The sequence below is a fragment of the Falco biarmicus genome, chromosome 13 (genome assembly GCF_023638135.1).
Source record: "Falco biarmicus isolate bFalBia1 chromosome 13, bFalBia1.pri, whole genome shotgun sequence".
NCBI classification, from domain to species: domain Eukaryota; kingdom Metazoa; phylum Chordata; class Aves; order Falconiformes; family Falconidae; genus Falco; species Falco biarmicus.
In genome coordinates, this window is record NC_079300.1 from 26248504 (window position 1) to 26267707 (window position 19204).

Consider the following 19204-nt stretch of genomic DNA (forward strand, 5'->3'; position numbering starts at 1 on the left):
ATCAGCCCACTATCACAAGGGTTCATAACATTTCAATGCAATATCCACATGTCTTCTGAACACACCCAGATCTCCTTCCAGCTTTTATCTGATACAGAGAATACTAACTTTACACAGCACGTAAGACTTTGTCTTACATGCGCAAGACATCCTTGTCCTTCAGAGTTTCAAAGCAAAAAAAGTTAACTTCGTAATACAGAAGTGCAAAATATTCATTAAGTTCATGCAGTAAATAAATTCATTCCAGTGAGCGCTTTCTGATTAATAGCAAAAAAATGCACAACAGGAAGCCTGACTTTGCATATGGAAGCAAACGCAATGCAAGCGGTGATAGCTGTAATGTAAGACAGGGTAGAGGTTTTTTCTTTTTATTTTTTAAGAACGTGTTTCTTAAACTTGTGAAAAAACATGTACTTGTTGAGCAGGGGGTTACTCCATCTAAACAAATTTCCCCATTTCATGTAACCACTGCAAAATGCACCATCACTGACACTGGATTACAGGCAGAAGTTGATCAGATCCTGCTGTTCAGAGGTTCTTACTTGACAGCTTTCAAGACCTTTTAAGGACACAATTATCACAAAGCTTGATCACATCAAGGATTGCTCAGTGTTGTTTCAGTTTGTGTCCTTTTTCTGGAGCTACGCTCTTTCTAAAGGCTTCCTTATCTGCAGGCTTTGCAATGCTTTAAGATGCAGTTGTGCTGAAAGGTGTCAGATGCACCAGCTGCAGCACCTCGAAACAGCCTCTCAAGTATTCAAAAGCACACGCAGAGCGCTTTCCTGCAGAAATGCATTGCAAAGCCTGCAGATGAGGAATAAATACCAGACAGACATTTTTGTATGCATGTGTGTGCTCCTTTTGTTTTGTTTGGGTTTGATGCGGCATCTAGTATGTAAACTGTAAAAGCCCTCTCCTGTCATACAAAACCATCTGTCTATTATGGATTTTGATTTCCTCAAAATGCTTTTCCCTTCACTTTCCTACGTTGGGACATGGAAAGTGTGTGTGCATGTGAGCGTACTTCTGTAACCCTGACCACATCCCTTATGTTTACAGATGTAGGCAGGATCATCTGTGTTACAGAGATATTACAGAGAGTATTTTCATTTTTATATTCTTCAACAAAAATAGAAACATCCCCCTGTAGAACCTCAAATAAAATCTGCTTCATTTCACACAGAAGTGATCCAATAGAGTTTTGCTCTCCCAATCTTCTGCATACAGAAAAGTATCAACCCTAAAAATAACTTTAAGAAATTATTTGAGGAAGATCATTGCATGCATTGCTATAGGAAAGGTGTTCTGCATTCATCATCATTACTTTATCTCACACATTATTAAAATACCAATAAAGAAGACCCACACGAATCCCTCCCTGACATTTAGCCCCTTGGTTTTCTTATGAACCAATTCCATCACCTTGATTTTTTTCCAAGCAATTTTTGGTATGCAGACTTCAGTTAAGTATGACTTACAAGCCATGAAAAGTTATCTTGCTTCAGCTACTACACATACAGATTTTTGAAAATATATGTTACAATGTATTGTATTATAGAAAGCTTTGTGCTGAACATAAATACTTATTAAAAGTATTACTAAAAGGCACCCAATGTGGTAAGAAAAACAGCTGCCTGGTTAGTGAGAGAACTGGATCAAGAAACTGTACAGAACTATGTTTTCAAAACTGTGTTGAAGCAAAAATGTGAAAAAAGCTCTATTTCATGAATTCTTACCTTTCTGTTCTGGTCATAGGCAGAATCAATTCCCAGGATGCTGTTGACTTCCACATAAGGATACTGTTTCTCAAGAACACTAACCACATGCTCCACTTTCAGCTGGTCTCCTGTTTTCACTTTGTTATATATCTGAATCAGGGGATACAAATACAAGTTTACAACTGCAACAGTAAAGCTTCTGTCCTTACCAAAAGCAAGGTCACCTGTTACCTGTATTCCCATAGTTCTAATAAGGCATTATCAGCCAGACTGCAAAACATATATTCATATTTATTATACTGCAATAACAGCTCCTAGGCCCTTGTAGCTCTTATAATTATCTTGCTTTACCTCACAGTCGTTCCAGTGAGATTGGAAGGAGGTAAACTGTAGAGGAATGAAGCTGGGTTAATTAGCATAGATAATATACAGCTGTGGGCTGGCTTCAGGGGCGGTGGGTTGGCTGATGTAGACAAGGTGCAGCTGCGGCTGGTTCTGGTAAGTGGTTGAGAGGCAATGAAGAGAGAGCAGGCGAGGAAGAGAAGGTGAAAGAGGAAGAAGCAGAGGGAGGACACACACCCTGGATGAGGCGAGACAAGGAGAAGGCAGCAGAGGGACTGGCTTGAAGAGTATGTTGGTATGAGATGGTAAAAGACCTTGTTGCAGCTGGCTAGTTTGGAGAGTGCTGCGACAGTAAATATCATGTATTTCTTCAAATAATAACTTGCATCTTTAATTAGAAAAGGTATTTGAGGGGAAAAAGCAGTGCTTAGGTGGGAAAAAGGCTCAAGCAAAGCATATCCAAAGAGCTACCCTTCCCTTCAGAACTCAAGACATGCTTATAAACAGTACAACAGGCCTCACATGTAAAGTAGGTAACTGTTTCCCCTCTTGAAGGCACGAGATTTTACTTCAACTTACAAATACATACCCAAAAAAATGAGAATAAAAGTCATTGTCTTCATGTATTCAGCAGTTTAATGTTACAGTATGCCGCAGCTTGCTGATTTGTGCAACAATGTCAAACCACAAGTGAAAATGGATTTACTAGCACCTATATTATCCTTTGATGTGACAAAAGTATGCAGCAGGCACTGTTCAAAACAAATTATAATATTGAAGGGATACAGCAGTTTGGAACTCATTGGCAGAATAAACAAAGAAGCAGGATCAGAAAAACTTGGGGAAGTGTCCCATTTAAATCTGGTCTCACTTGTTAAAGTGAGGTCAGAAGCACTTTACAAACAAATGTGTACTGTGCTGTACTAGTATTCAGCAATACTCTGAATACTAACAGTCAAAGAAAAGCTTCTTCCATTATCTACATATTAGCACATGAACATAATCTTACATACATGTAAAATATTAAAATGCGAATTTCCCTTTCAAATGTATACTTACAGACATGACAGTCTGGAAAGCATAATTATTGTCCATTTCTTGTGCCACATAATTGTATGCCCTAAGGAGGGCAACACCAGGATCCTGAAGTCCATCAACATCCTCAGAGTCATTAACCACGAAGACTAGTCCTATCCTGCAATCAAAAAAACTCCCCAGATCATGAATCTATTATACTAATAATCAACTCTTCATACAGCTGTCAGCTACGATCTTCATCTTAGACAAAGGCTTTTTCTGGAACAGGCTGAGAAGATTTTGAGCAAAGCAGCCAGAAATCAAGCCTGGGACACACAATCGCTTAACAGTGAAGCCTATCACAATCTTGCTTTTCATCTCTCTCCCATCCATAGTACTGGATTTTAAATTTCTTTTGGATGGTTAGAGATACTGAGCTTTGTTCTGCTAGTAACAAAAATGATATTCAAAACATTTTAAATAAGAAACAGTATTTGGTACATGCCCTTCCCAACCACCAATACAAGATATGTAACGTTTCTACAGTGTCCTAGCAATGAGGATTTCACAATTGCAGAAGTTACAAAAATCAAACTGATGTGAAAAAATTCCTATTAAAACATCGGAATTACCTCAGTGGGATGTGATTACTGAAGAACATCTCTGCCACATTCAGTAACTCTGCGGTGGTCTCATGAATAGGATCTACTATCAGCACCTGCATACACATTGCACATTCAATTGCAAGTGAAAAGTTTCTATTCCCTTAAGAAGTCAAGATATGGGGGCTTGATTAGAGAGAGCTTAATTCACATCTCAGTGCAGAATTATCACCGGTCCTATTTTATACACTGCCAGGGAGATGAGGCCCACTAAATAAGTTTCTTGTCTTTAAGTCCATTATTTAAAATACCCAGTCTAAACCGCTCCTTTAACCAGAGAGACCAGACTCCTTACATACTTAATGTATCTCAGTATACCCTAGCATCTAGGCTTCTGCCTCTGCATGTACACATAGCGACATTAAGATGGATGTGGGAGACAGGCATTTGTCAGAACCGAGGAACACAGCATCGCGCTGCTCCGCCCCTGGAGAGCCAATGCTGTCGAGACATTCTCAAAGCAAGCCCAGACCCAGACAGCACTGGGCCATTGCAAATGAATTTAGGCCCCTTTCTTCATGTTAAATGTTGCCTTTTCATTGAATAATTTCAATGTTAAAAGTCCTGAACTCTATGGAACAAGGTAACAAATTAATGCTCCCACAGCTTCAGGTGGTTTGAGTCCCTGTCTGCCACTACTCAGAGGAGTCCTTTTTTCTATAGGGCCACTCTGCCACATGGCAAGAGTTACAGCACAGAATTTACAAACTCCTTATTACATCTAACTAAGTAGTTTACCCAGATGATACCCAGGATTAAGCTGAGGGCTCTTGATCATCTTTTGAAGTCTTGGTGCAAGCACACTTTCTAACTGAAAGACCAACTGAGGTTGGTCTTAACCCCAATAAAATGATAATAATTCACAAGTTTGAGGGATTTCATTAACCAGCTTCAGGTATCATCACAAAGTTGAAGTGCACCAAATTCTCACTCACGAGATGATGGTTTTTTCCACTGATGAAGCAATTTTTGGCATCTAATAGATGCCAGAGAATCATGCTCAGTAATCTCTCAATCTCAGCCATAACTTACTAGTACAAGCAGAACAAAACCTAGGAAAGCATCCTATCAAGATATTTAAGTGACAGGGAATCTAGTATCTATGTAGATAAGTCACAAAAGCTAACGTCCCTGCTGCTGAAAAAACAAAACTCACATTTCATTTCTAGTCAGATTACCACTTACAAAATTATGGAAGTTTTTTCTGATTTGTCTGATCACGCCTGGAAACGTGGGACGCAGCAGTTCTTGCACATTGGAAGGCCAGGAATTATACCGACTGTCAACTTCAAGATTGTTGATCCACTAGGAAAAAATAAAGGCATTTAAGTGACTTGACAGTCCTCCTGCTTGAGTCTGAGACTGTAAAATATTTTCAAACCAGACACTATATTGAGAAATGTATGAATAAAAAGTTAAGTTTTTTAAAAAGCTTATTTAACACCTTACTTTCCTTTTTTTTTCTTCACTGAAGTTTCAGAGCTGATTGCGAGATAAGAACAGAAGTTCCCCTGACAGCCTAAGAACACACTGCCCAACAGCAGAGAAGGTATTTCTTACATAAAACCATACGCACTGAAATAGCAGGGCTTCTGATGTCCACGGCATAGTCGGAATCTGAAGGCTGTATGTTCAACTTCAGAACATTGTGCAAGGAAAGACCCTCAATTCCTAAGCTGTGCAGGCCCTCCATAACGCGGGCTTCATTGCGCAGCACATCAATCAAGCTGGAAGGAAAAGAAAAAGTGTTGAATTTTAAAGACACAGCAAATAACTTGTTCTTACCCTAAGGGTTAACAGATTAAAGGTATGAACAAGTTTTGCCATGTCTGTGCATTACTTCTCATTAATCACCTATTTCTAACTGGCCTATGAAAGTTGAGGTAACTTAAACCTATTCCATTGTTATATTTCTGGAGAAAACTACATTAAATCAAGGTAACTAAAGCATGATCTACACATGTAACTTCAATTCCACGTTATTGAAACAGATCTTGCTATAGGGTGGTTTTCAGATGAAAAAAATTTACAGTGGTTTATCCTTTGCTAGTCACAACTCGGATCAAAAGAACAGTACAAAAGTGACTTCCCATTCCAATCTTCAAGGGTGTTCTGGTTTTCACATCAGCCTTTTTGTTAGAAATGCGCTTGTGTAAGAGAAGGAACTATGACTTGCTTTTTCCAGGTCTTAACAATTAAACCTAGTCTAGATACAGACTTCGTGACGAAGGTTCAAATCTGTCTAAATGACTGCATGATGCATGCACAAGGAGGATGTGAGCTCCTAAACAGGATACAGTTATTCTGAAAAAGAAAACATTCCTACCTAAATATGTCCTGAGTGTCTAAATCAATAAGTAGTCCATTGATGAACAGGGCAGAATCTCCTGGTTGCAATCCTAATGTTCCTTTGAAATACTGAAAGGAAGTAGAAGGCCATTAGAAGAGAATGCTCTGCACAGAACAAAATGTGTCAAATTGAAGATGTTATTACAAATTGTCAACTACATTCTTTGCTGACTTTGTGCGCCATCCACACCAGTGGGAAAAACAACTGAAGCCATTTAGCGTGTCGATAGATAAACAGGACTTTTAGCTGTTTCTTCCTACATGATTCAGTCATGCATCAGGAAGTCCCTGAGTAGACTTCTTAAATATAGTCAGATTAAATAATTAAAAATGCTTAAGAGAAGTAACTTTTTTTTTTTTTTTTTTAGCTGACAGCCCACAAAGTAGATGGACAAAGAGCATGCAGTTACCTGTCTTAGCTCTTTAACAGGCAGTTTGGGGCAGAACAGACTTAAAACTACTGGATATTGTGTGAGCTCACTAGTGGAACCAACTACTGCGTTTCAGGTACCAGTTAACATCTTTGACCTAGTGGCTGTGTCATCAGTGAAAAGCAGATGAGCTGCCGCTGTAGTCTGATCTCCCCAGAACCAGGCAGCACACAAATGGAGAAAGTCTTATCAGTGTTTTTTAACTTCTCCCACGTACTAAGCAGTACCCCATTTCAATGGGTACTTGCCCCTGAACTGAGGCATTATCACAGCGAACAATTTTGAATCAGGAGAGGTAAATAAAACACAATCCTCCTGAAGCAAGTTTCCCAACTCTTAGCATAAAAAATCCTTGTTAAAATCTGAAAAATGACATTGCTTTCTTCCAATACCTCTTGTCTTGCAGTACCAGTTACAAAATTCTATTGAGAGGCATGATGAGCACTGAAGGAGAAACATAGTATTTGGACATTTAAAAACACTAATATCATGAAGAATATGAGTAAAGCAAACAAGAGGAATAGCGAAGTACCGTGTGAAATACCAAGAACAGGAAAGCAGCATCTAATCAGGAAGAATTTATATATTTTATTAAATAAAAAAACTCCCAGAGAAGAGCAGAGTACATGCAGTGTTAAATTTTATCTTTTTGTGGATAATAACATAGTAAACTCTAACTTGATAATAGCAGTGAACTTCACTGTCAAATAATAGCCACACAAACTGAGTCATGCAAAGAGCTTTAAAGGGCAGGGTTAGATCTAGCCAGATCTGGATCTAGTAGCCTAGACATAGTTTGAATAAAAATGAATCCACAAAATCAGGGGTTTACCTGTGGACCAGTCTGATCTAACACGTAACAGAAAAGCCACCAGGTAGCTTTAGCTTGCACTTACATTCTATACTTTGTCCCTTCCAGAACCACACCGGACGACAGTGTCAAACCGCATCCCTTCTTTTCTGATTTTATCGCTATTGAACAACAAGGGATTTCTCTTTCAGAACAGGAATTTCAGGGGACTGGTAAGTAGATGTCAGGTAATTTTGCATTTACTACTAGACTAGCCGAGTATCATTGATTAGATTTTAAACCACGCAAGTGTGTACTTAATATACTTTGTATTTTTCCTGTTAATACCAAGTGAGACTGAAACGTATGAATAGATCAGCGCAGATTGTATAGCAAAAGCTGTTGTTTGACTTTGGCTTTATTACCATCTTAAACTTTTATTTTGCACTCTATTCAGACTGCACTGCCAGGTGTATTTTAATTGTACAAAATTCTGTACAAAAGCTAGTACAAAATTCCCAAGTGGCTATTGTTTTTTTCAGCACTTTTCTGATGGCAAGTACGTAACAGAGATGTTGAAACATTTTTCTGCAAACACCAGAGCCCACTCAGTGACCTCCAGAGGTCCCTCATAACCTGGGGGGTTTGTTATTTATGATTCTGTTTCAAAGCACATATAGAGTGACTTGGATACCTATTTAATTTTATTCCTTCACTAGTTTCCCTCTCAAAGCACCAAGATTGGAACTATTTCCTCCACACGGTATGCATCGTTCTAAGCCACGGCAAGAAGCTTTCAAATTTATTCTGTGACTTGCATGTAAACACTGACAAATTCAAGTATCAAAGCACCATCTCAAATTGGGCAATAACTAAATTTCTTCTGCATCCTTAGAACTGTAAGGAGATACTTAATATATTTGTTTTTCAGGCAGTAGCATTCTAACAAGCTACATTTCCAGCTCAGGCCTTTTAAAATAATCTAAAAATTTAACTATGTTTTGACTCTAATAGCTTCCACTAAAAAGCACTCACACTTTTAATACATAGTTGCTTTTGAGAAGTTCAGAATACAAACAAAACCTGAAATCAGGAACTTGAAGTCAGCCTCTATTACCCAGGACAAGTAGTGCTGAGCCATTCAGACTTTACACATCTGCTACACCACTCCGGTAAGAACTAGGTCAGAGACCGAAAGAAGGGCACCCAGCAGGCACAGCCCTACAAGAAACATATCAACCATCTCTATACAAGCTTAGCTGGCAAAGTCACCACTACAAGGTGGAACTTAGAAACGGAGTGAAGACTGATGTGACAGAGCCATCAACGTTTCTACTGCTTCATTTTTGACAGTTCTGTCCCGTAGGATTTCTATGGGGACTGTCTTAATCTGGCCTAACACCTATGCTGGATGTTTCTGTAAATAAACATTTTCCCTCAGGATTAACATCATACTTTCCTTGTATTTAAAGTTAATTTTCTAAAGATAAATACAGTTAGCAGATTCGCAGTTCAGATACGGAACAGGAGGTCACTTTCATGGACATTAACAAATGCTCAGATGAACTATCAGAACCCTGGCTACTCTGAACAACCATTGCAGGGGCAGCTCTGTGAACAAAATCCCGTATCATTCCTCCCCACTACAGTGAACTCACTGAAAGACTAAGACCAATATTTTCATATTTGAGCAAACAAGCTAAAATTACATTCCTAATCCATGTTTGAAAATCTACCACTTCTTGACTTCCCAGAAGCACACTACAGCAAAGTTGTTTATGAAAATACTGGGTTATTATTTTTAGCAAAACGTACACTTTTAATGAGAATCATTATTTTTAAAGCTTGAATTTATATTAAAACATCAGTGCAAAAGCACTATGTTTCTTTCTGGAAGCATTACCTTTTGGTTCTCTTCAATTTCTGCTCTGAGTTCCGAAGAAACAACTGTTTTTGTTATGGCTCTGGAGAAATAAAAAGATCATGCTGTGAATCATCTCTCTGTTTAATGGGTAGACCAGATACACACATACCCTCCTCTTTGTACCTTATATATAAATATATTTAGTCTCCTAGAATAAAGAGCTGCGATCAGAAGCACTTGCACTTTGTGGTACCATTAAACAGTAGGATGCACTACTTTTTCTTATACTATATATCTCATTAGAAAGTCAAAATGTTAACAACGTGCCAACTCTCAGTATCTAATTCGACATTCATCACAGTAGAAGTGGGGCAGCTGCCAGAAAGGTAGAGGTGGAGGCTGGCAGCAGCAAATAGGGAGATTCCACTCCTCATTGTGGGTTCCCATTCCTTTCCTTACATTGGATCTAGTGATTGCATCATCACAGAACGGGCGAGCTCACAGATCTGACTAAAAGCGCAATTAAAGTGCAATGCCCATCTTAAAAAGCCGTAGATAGCACAATCTCAACATCAGTTAGTGGGAAATGAGACCAAAATTCAGCTTCTTGTCTACTCGCAGGTATACCTCCACCTACTCAAAAAGGAGGAGCTCCTATAATATTATCTTCACAACCCAGGTCATGCAATTTATCAACAGAAATATATTTCTAGACTACTTGGGCAGGCCAGATTATGACTGACTTTCTTGAAATTAATTTGGCTATGCTCAAGACAGTCATTGACAAAGCACAAAAAAACAGCGGAATGGCACATCAGAATCTGACATGAGATCGACTGGGCTGTTGGGCAAAATGGATTCCAGAAGAAGAGTGGGATCCAGTGAACAGATAAACCATGAAGCCACAAAACAGAAAACCTATTCAGGAAATTCTTGAGGACTTGATGCAAAAGATTCAGAAGCATTTCACAACAGAATGACATGGGTGATTCTGTCAAATTTGCCACCAGTACAAATCGGCTCCATCCAAGAAAAATACTGTAAGATCCTCTTTGTAACCACAGGATGAAAAACTTCTCTCAATAAACATTCCCCAGTGTTTGCTTCCAGCTAAATGGAAACTCTGACATTAACCCAACCAATGCTGCCTGTCTCAGGTTCTGCTCAGAAAAAAGCCTAATACTTCCTAGAAGTCATAATTAAAGTTACCTGGCCTTTGTAGGAAAGTTCTGACTGAGATCTTTCATGACCATCAAAGCATCCACAGGAGGAGCAGTCAGAATGCGAGCAGCAGTTTGAAAACTTAAATCTAGAAGTGAAAGAATGGAAGTCAAGGACTCTAAACTGAAAACAAGCCAGTGCTGAGTCATCTTAACTTTAGCTTTCAACTTTTTTGCATGTTACCTATGAAAATTCATTTTCTGTCTATGCCTTTAGGCAATTCTTTTTTTAATCATCTTCCTTCTACTCAGCTTCTATTTGTTGCCTTGAAGTAAGTAACTCTTTCAAAATGAACCAATGTGTCCCATCTACAAGTTGCTTCAATGAGCACAAACCATCAACTTTTTTTTTTAGCTGATATGGGAGGATCTGCCCTTCAGAAGGGGTCTGGGTACTCGTTTTGCAAGTTAGAAATACAGCCATCTGCTGGATATAGGTACATTCTCTGTGACTAGAACATATGTTCAGCATTTTAAATTACTTTTTTTTTTTTTTCCTCCAGAAGGATGAAAAGCCTTTCCACAGGCTTCTACAGATGATTTCCAGGGAAACAGGCCAGAGTTGCATGCAGACGCTTTTGAAATAGAGTTTTTTCTTTGGTCTTGAGAAATCCCAGCTTACCACACTGGGAATCTGACTGTGGAAAGAAACTTTACATTTCCTTTGCTTTTCTGCATTTAGCAGATCATAGAAGTAGCCAATGGAAGAGCAAGTGGCTTACTGTACTTCACAATATCGAAAGCAAACAACCTCATTTCAGACGTCCTGTGAAACCCACCTTTCTAAAAGCTATTTCAACAGGACTCTACAAAGATGCTTTCGAAAAATCCAGTATTTTCCATTGCAGGAATTTACAGTCTAACTCTCTCAACTATAAGCAGCCACTGGCAACCTCATTTGCGTACAACACAAGAACATACATTAAGTTTTGCAGTACAATACTGAAAGTCTTCATAGGGATTACCTTGTAACTGCCAGACTTTCAAGGGTGCCATTTCATTGGTACTTTCCACCAGGTGTTTTCTAAGCTCTTTCAGCTCTTCTGTCAACTCAGGATGCAACTGCCTAAAAAGGGTATGAAGGTAAAACAACTTCCATGGTTTCCTATAAGGAACTCTGCTGCTAATTCAAAGAAACTAACATATGGAAAAGTATGCTGCTAACACGTATGGATAACTCAGACATTTAAAAAATAGTAACAAGGCAAAAAGATCAGCATCTCTGCATCAAGTTTTTTAATATATGACAAAGACCAGCAACTTACAACTGAGTTTTACCTTAGTTTTCCAAACAGAAATCCTTGCACTTCATCAATAGGGTCATTTTCATCTATTACTGTAGCATTCACATCTGTGCCTATAAACACAGAGGACAACACTGTTACCAAGCTATTTGGAAACAGTTCTCATACTCATTTTCATTAGCTTAACAAAACTACACTGCAACAACAGAAAAAAAGAAAGAAAGGGCAAGTTTCAGGTTTACTTTTAAACCTGTATCCAAGAGACGTTACCTTTACAAATAAACACAGTAAACAGCTGAAATAAAACCAAAGTTGGATTATTGAGAAGGAAAAGCTTAAGATGAGTGGAAATCTCAGAAACCTAGGCATGGCAGAGGAATTTGCTAGGACTGAGGAGCTTTCAGGACACAAGCTTTGTAGAGTAAATGCTAAACTTCAGTTGTGACCACAACCCTGATTTTAGCCTCAAAAAGCATAACAAAAAATAGTGTCCAAGCGAAGTCCAATTCTGGGCTTAAACCTCAAAAAGAAACCTGTGCAAAATATTCCCATGATCTCCTAACTAGCTGGACACAAGCCAGCTCCACTCTAAATGTTTTATGCTCAAGTCCAACTACAGGTCCTGATCTTTTAGATAAGCGTGTGCATCTGGACAAGCCAGAGCAGCACAGGCATGACTACAAGACTGCACAGTCAGAACATTCACACAATCAGCAGGAGCTGGATGAGAACCATATACCTTTAACGCACAGCTTACTATCCACGAGGTGTTTGCAGCTCATAGCAATGCAAGTACAGTTTGTCCACTTTGTAAAACATTAATTACTGCATTTACATTACTGATAGGTATAAAACGTCACAAGTTTCCAAATAACAAATCTTCCCAGAAGATTAACTTCCCCTCACCACCTGAAGAGCCGAAGGCCTCCAATGTCCTATTCTACCAACATCATCAGGGCTTCTGCATGACATTGTTGACAAATTAATGGAAGTTCTCACACAGAAATAAAAATCTTCGGTTGGATCACCTCCTCTAGTATGTTAGTTTCTCTTAAAATCAAATACTTTTACAAATAAAGACCAAAGGTTCTGTGTGTCTGTACTCTAGACGGTGGCAGAATACTCCGAGTCAGAGTTTAGATCTGTATCAAGAAACTGATAAAACCACAAAATCCTGAAGAACACAATTCAAAATCCGAGTGCTGTTCCCCACAATTGTTATCTCAAACTAACAAAGAAAAAGTAGTAATTCTTTTTTCCTTTTACTTTAGTCCAAGATAAAAGCAGGAAATTCTGGGGGTTTATCTGTGTGTGTGCATGTGTAAAGAAAAAGGATACACAGATTACTCTAACAAAATAGTTTTGGCAAGCACATGAGAGTTTGCAAAACAGATCAGCACTCTATAAAGAAAGCAGCAAAAGCAAAAAACCTTGCAGAATTCTAAGTTCTGTTTTCCAAAAAAACAGGAATAGGAAACACTTTCTTCTCTGAGGATGGATAAGCTAAGGCAAATCAAGGTAGAAGAACTGCTTTACATCTGCAGAGAATCTGATTATCTGGTAAACAATTAGTGGCATTAGTAGTGCCATTACTAAGATCTAGTCCAGAGTCATGAGTCCATTGTGCCCAGCATTTCACAAAGACAGAAAGCAACAAGTGCCATGGCAAAGATATGCTTCATGAAGAGCAAAATCCCAAAAGAGAGAAGGAAGAGAAGTGATTTCTGAGCTGAAGAAAGAAGAATATCTGCAATTGAGACAGCCATTCACATCAGAAGAAATACCGAATTATCTTTGCAAAATTAAAATGTTCACATTAGAAAACTTAAAATAACAATTCACCTTTCACCTGTGTATCATCCTTGGCCTTATATTCTGTACTTTTAATAGCAAGTTCCACACCATAGCCAGAGAGGTAGACTTTTTCTTTACTGGGATTCTGTAAGGAAAAGCGAACAGTACAATATTGCCACTCGTTCTTTTGATGTACAAATTAAAAGCTGCTATTTCCCAAAGCTAAGACACCTCTGAATGGGACACATTTCAGACATCACTGGTAATGCACAAGTGAGAAACAAAACCAATGAGTGCTATAATGTAATGTACTGTCATGATTATATTTCCCTTTGTATTTCAACAAAACTTTCTGAAGTTCAGCGGGCAAAAAGTAGGGCAAAACAGGCATGTCATCAAATCAGACAGAGGAGGGAAAGGAACTTCAGCTGCAAAGTTCAAAAGTGAAACATGCACTGAAGAGTTACAACAAAATTACAAAAAAAATAATAAATCAGTTGAGAGATGTGTAATTACTTCAGAATTTAATGGGAAACAAACATGATCACCTGTTAAAAGTATTTTGAAGAGTACAGGAGTCACAGAACTGTATGAAGACCTACTGTGTAGTACACTTTATTTTGAATGTAAGTACTCCTCCCAAATAAACAAACTGATAAACAAATTACTTTTTAAAAGGAAACTGGTATATGCAATGTGTATAAAATGTATGACTTCATTGAAAGTGCAAATGTTGCTAGAAGTAAACCAGCTGATGCCTTTTTTTTTTTTTTTTTTTTTTTTTGCATTCAAGTCTGGCTACTAGCTGCTGCACTACAGGTTTTAGCAATATTAAGCAATGTTCTGGAAAAAAGTCAAATATTTCAAATTTCTCAGAGCTTTTGAAATGTAGTTTTAAGCCCTAATCCAGTGGTTATGGGCAATTTAGGGGAGGGAGATGGAACCCAGGACAAACTGCACTAGGACTGGTAAGTGGTTCTGTAATAAAATTGCTACAGAAACAATGCCTTTCATTTGAAAGTGGCACCTTAAGGTTAATCCTTGCTTTTCATATTCAGTAACAAACTGGCCTGACTGTGGAAAGATCTGACTATTTCCTATAATCTAATATAGGTAGAGCAATTTTTTTTTTAGATTGTAATTCTGTAATTCATCTGGAGTTTTAACTCTGCTTTTGTAAAATCAAATTATCCTGTTACCTAAACAACCAGGAGATTTAAAATATTCTGTATTCTTCAGCTACGTGCAATAAAAAATAAACTTTGATATTCCAAATAAATACCAAGCAGAAATACACTATGCAAATGTCAGTTTAAAGGGAACAAACTTAGTTTTTCTTTTTTAAAACCCAGCCCAGTTACTCCTTGCATGTCAAATACCTCTGCTGCAATGCACAAATATACTTACAGCAATATAGTGTCTGAGGACGTAAGTGATTTCTCCTGCCTCGGCCTTTAACACAAGCCTCCTATGGTATGTGTAGAACTCCTCTGAGCCAATCTCAGCGTAAAGAATGACGACAGGACTTTCGGGGTTTGATACTGGGTACTTGTGGTCCCCTTTGAACAGAAATGGCTTCGGCCTAAGAGTAAAGATCGAAGATTATCACGCTGTGATTCACAGCGTTTCCTTACTCAATGCACAATTTATTTTTCCCACATTTGGTCACTGCTCCCGTCTTCACTGAATACATGTAAAGCTGTTCCCACATACTATCAAGGTTGGCAGCGCTTGATGCGTGTTGATAAAGCTTTGTTAAAAATGAACATATGAAATGAAACAAGTAGCTAGGTGCTATTTTGAATCTAATATGATCCTTATTTTAAAAATTAACCACTTCCCTTAAATTTCCAGTTAGCTCCACCACCCCCAAGGTGAATATATATATAAATTCTATATATAAAAAAATAAAAGGGTAAGAGAACAAATGTTCCAGGAACTCAAATTTAAGGGAAGCCTGTCCTTGGCTTAGTATACAAACAAGAAAGTGAATGAGAAGACTATTTTCAACTTCTGTTTTTAGATTTTGTCTAAAAAACAATGAAATATTTAAAATACAGTGAGTCAGAAGAACAGTGTGTGAGCTATAGATGCCATACGTCTGTAGATTGACTAAAAACCCTGCGTGCTTACAAAACCCAAAACTACCAAACCTATGAAGATAAACTGAAATGTAAAGTTTTGGGGGTTTTTTTTTCCCCTAAAGTAGTATTAGTAACAAAAAGAATCTATAAAATATAAAAGTTGCAATCAAGTTCTGTTCTTGTAAAGAAACCCGATTTTGAAATACATGTGTGGTAATGATACTCGTTAATGCTGAGAAAAGTACATAGGGTGGAAGTAGTGTGGATGCTTCAAACCATTCATGGAAATGTTATGTTAGCTACCATGTTACTGTGCAGCCCAGCTCTTTCTATCTCCCTGCGTACTGAAGTCTTTACATATTCCCAAGAATTCCCACTGTCCTTTGACAAATTGTTTCCAACTTCTGTGCACATTCCTCCTCCCAGCAGGATACCAAAGAGCAAGGGATATGAAAACAATCATTCCAATCTGGATTAGTAAGAAATACTAAACTGCCACTTCTGTGTAAGCACCAGACAGTATAAATCAAACACAGAAGAACGTAGAAACTACTGGTTTATTACAGTCTCTTTACAGCAGGAGGTCTAACCAGGTTAAACTTTGAGAACTAATCCAATGATAGGAAATTAAACAAATACCTTTCCGAAGCTGCCTGTAAAAGGTTTTCAAGAGAGTCAAATTCACAGGTCTTCTCCCCATGCACAGCAAAAAACAGGGTACAGCCCTTTGGTGGAGGTTCATCTGCTGCTATCTGTATTAAAACATTGGTAATAAAGTAGGTTGAACGTTTGCCCTTAGAACAACTGAAAATGGTAATGGTATAGCTCTGTAGCAATCTGTCATCTTCAGTTTCCTAAATTCTAAACTGGTACTTCTTCCCTGTTTATTAAATAATTTAAATGCAAGGCAAAAATTGCAAAATTGAGAGTGAAGTCTTAACTTACAAATATTGTTCCAGTTTGTTACTATTAACTGTAGTATTAGGTGCAGGTACAAGAAGTGAGGCTTGCAACTGTAGGGTTTTTGGTTGTGGTTTTTTTGCATTGCACATCAGAAACCTCTATATCTATTAAACATCAAATGGTAAAATGATTCCAGATGAAAAAGGAACATGTTTTCTAATGTTACTTAAATAAAGCACATTATAATATGAGGCAGTTTGCAACGAACTATATGATACCACGAGTCTGAAAAAGACTAGAGAGTACAACAGACTTCCATTTATGGGTTCTAATCATTAGAGCTATATATTCGTGGACTACTATCTTCAGTTAAGTACAACTGAATAACAGGAACAGCAGCAGCAGCGCAAGCGCCAACAGAGTGATGGGGATTTTCCTCATAAAAATCTTCATGCTATTATTAGCGCAGCAGGCATCAAAGATACACAGACATGTTGAAATCCCAATTCTTTAGTCTTCTCCAGACAGACGGACTCAAATTTGGCACTCAGCGGAATAGCACATACATATGCTCTGCAGCTCAGATGTATGAGGCAATTCATCAGTTCAGGATTTTTTTATACTCTCAGATGTCTCCTTACACAACTCACTCCTTCCTAAGCCTTCAGTAATGCTCTACAAATCATTTGAGGATTTCCTGTACTAACCTGTTGAAAAGCTTGAACTGTTGCAGAGTAAGAGCGTAAAGACAAGGAAAACTTCAACAAATTCTGCTGCAAAGGTGACAGAGTCTGGCAGGCCACTTTCAGCATTTCACGGTAAGAAGAATAATCACTACCTGCAATGACAACGTACCAGCAGTTATCCTTCTATATCCTTCTATACCACATTCTCATTGAAGAGGGGCTTTTCGTCTTAATTGTGATTTATACTAACGAGAGCCCGTGACATTAATTGTAATTAGGCGCATGAAAGTTCCTCCTCAGTTTTCATTACAGCCAGTCCTACAGATGGATGAGAGTGAACTTCAGTAGAGACCCATGAGAGTATACTTAAATACATTCCTGAGGATGCAAACACGGGCTTGGGGAGGAGGGAAACAGTTAAGAGCTGCCACTTAATTTCAGTTGAGAACGTGAAACACAAAGAAAGAGCATTTATCATATTTTTCTAGCTCATGTTGAAACAGAAACCGGCAAGCAGAACATGTTTCAGATTCATCCACTACAGCTTTTGTCAACCAGATATGCAAAAGACTTGAGCACTTTGCAGTAAAAATATTACTGAAATCAGTCCTCATTTGACTTTTACGGTATTAACAAGGGAAGACAAAACATTGTCATTTATTTTTCAACCATGTCAATTCTCAGTCATCAAGAAAATAATTATGAAAACTTACCATCACGTTCAGATGTCTTAACGTTTTGACTGGCTTCAACAAAATTCCAGAATTTTTCTTGACCTTCTTCTGATAAAAATTCACTGAGTAAGAAGAGAAGAGTTAGCTAGATCTATTCATTTCCTCTCGAGTTACAATTTTAATACTTCGTAGAGCTTTACAGAAAGTCAGTGCCTACTATATGTTTACCTATACCAGAAAACCACATGCTACTAGAAAAAGCAGACCAGGAAAGCTAAAAACCCAAAACAAGTAATATTTACAGGCCAGGACAAACGCACAGTACAGGAAAGAAACCTGTGAAGCACCTATTAATCCTCCAAAGATGACTAACAGACAGCAGTGGACATCCTGGGAGCTCTCCTCTCTAATGCATTTCTTTGCTAGCTAGCTTTTATGAGAAACATACATTTTTGTTTACTTTGCTGTAGCAAATTGTAGTTTGTTGGAACTACCTGATTTGGTGGGGATGTTTTTTTTGGTTTGTTTGTTTTTTGAGGAGCTAAAGGAGAACTCACAGCTTCAAATCATGGTGTCGTAACTCCCCATATATTAAGCACACAATTCTGTAGGTATACAATGCTAGATAGTACAATAATTCTCTAAATGTTGCTAACAACAAATACTTTATCATGTCTAAACTTGCAGCATGCTTCGTATGCGAACGGATGCTACAACAGAAGATTTGGAGCCCACTAGCTGCTGCCGTAGCTTATGTGCTCGTTTCAATCTGTTCTGACCTAAGGTGGGAAATACCACTAGTGATGTAAGTCCTTCCTGAACTGGGTAATGAATTGCAGCACTGGGCTAAGCAGATTGAACACAGCAGGAACAATTTTACACTGCAGTGCCATATCATTCTGCAGTTCATCCCAGATGAACAATCCTACCTACCCAAAGTCTTTGAATGTCATGGTGAGGTTGTGTATCAAGCCTTTCACAGGTTATTTTGATTATTTGCTTACTATTTCAGTCTCTTAGGGTTAGCTTTTCCCCAGCAAATGTCTCGCATTGTCAGGGTATTTAAATCCTGGCATTAACACCTGAGCTTTGCATTTTACTTCTTAAGGATTTTTCAGTCTTCAAACCTCAGCTTCTGTAGAGAAGGTTACAAAAAAGTAATTTCACCTAGGACACGCCTGTCCTGTCACCCAAAGCTGTGCCCATTTGAAAGAAACCCATGAATGCTCAACTGCTTTCACATGAACCAGTCTGCAATAACATGGGCAGAGTTCCATGTATGGCAAGACCCTTACGTGATATAATATTAAACACATGTGTTTACACAAAATTACACAAAAATCCTGAAGTCCTATTTTGCATTGACATCTCCAAATTAGAATACTGTAAAATGGAATGATGGGGACTTCTAAAGTGCTAAGTAGGC

At 38.2% G+C, this 19204-nt stretch overlaps 1 protein-coding gene and 1 long non-coding RNA gene across 4 annotated transcripts in view; one reads left to right on the forward strand and one right to left on the reverse strand.

Annotated features, from left to right (window-relative positions):
* The window catches only part of UGGT1 (UDP-glucose glycoprotein glucosyltransferase 1), a 46221-nt gene that overhangs the window by 25728 nt on the left and 1289 nt on the right, over positions 1-19204 (reverse strand). For both annotated transcript variants that reach the window (XM_056358383.1, XM_056358382.1), the window contains exons 3-17: positions 17818-17900; positions 17126-17256; positions 16155-16267; positions 14839-15013; positions 13480-13576; positions 11672-11750; positions 11359-11459; positions 10383-10482; positions 9213-9273; positions 6066-6157; positions 5316-5466; positions 4925-5044; positions 3710-3795; positions 3120-3255; positions 1737-1868 (exon numbers count right to left, since the gene is read on the reverse strand). In XM_056358383.1, coding sequence (XP_056214358.1) covers positions 1737-1868; positions 3120-3255; positions 3710-3795; positions 4925-5044; positions 5316-5466; positions 6066-6157; positions 9213-9273; positions 10383-10482; positions 11359-11459; positions 11672-11750; positions 13480-13576; positions 14839-15013; positions 16155-16267; positions 17126-17256; positions 17818-17900 — 1657 coding nt within the window. The remainder of the gene's footprint in view (positions 1-1736; positions 1869-3119; positions 3256-3709; positions 3796-4924; positions 5045-5315; positions 5467-6065; positions 6158-9212; positions 9274-10382; positions 10483-11358; positions 11460-11671; positions 11751-13479; positions 13577-14838; positions 15014-16154; positions 16268-17125; positions 17257-17817; positions 17901-19204) is intronic.
* The window catches only part of LOC130158061 (uncharacterized), a 35150-nt gene that overhangs the window by 14710 nt on the left and 1236 nt on the right, over positions 1-19204 (forward strand). The window contains exons 2-4 of one of the 2 annotated variants that reach the window (XR_008825143.1): positions 5214-5288; positions 7439-7542; positions 12484-13465. This is a non-coding gene — a long non-coding RNA (uncharacterized LOC130158061). Of the gene's footprint in view, positions 1-5213; positions 5289-7438; positions 7543-12483; positions 13466-19204 lie in introns of those variants that run through there. The other variant, XR_008825144.1, reaches the window with a different exon arrangement.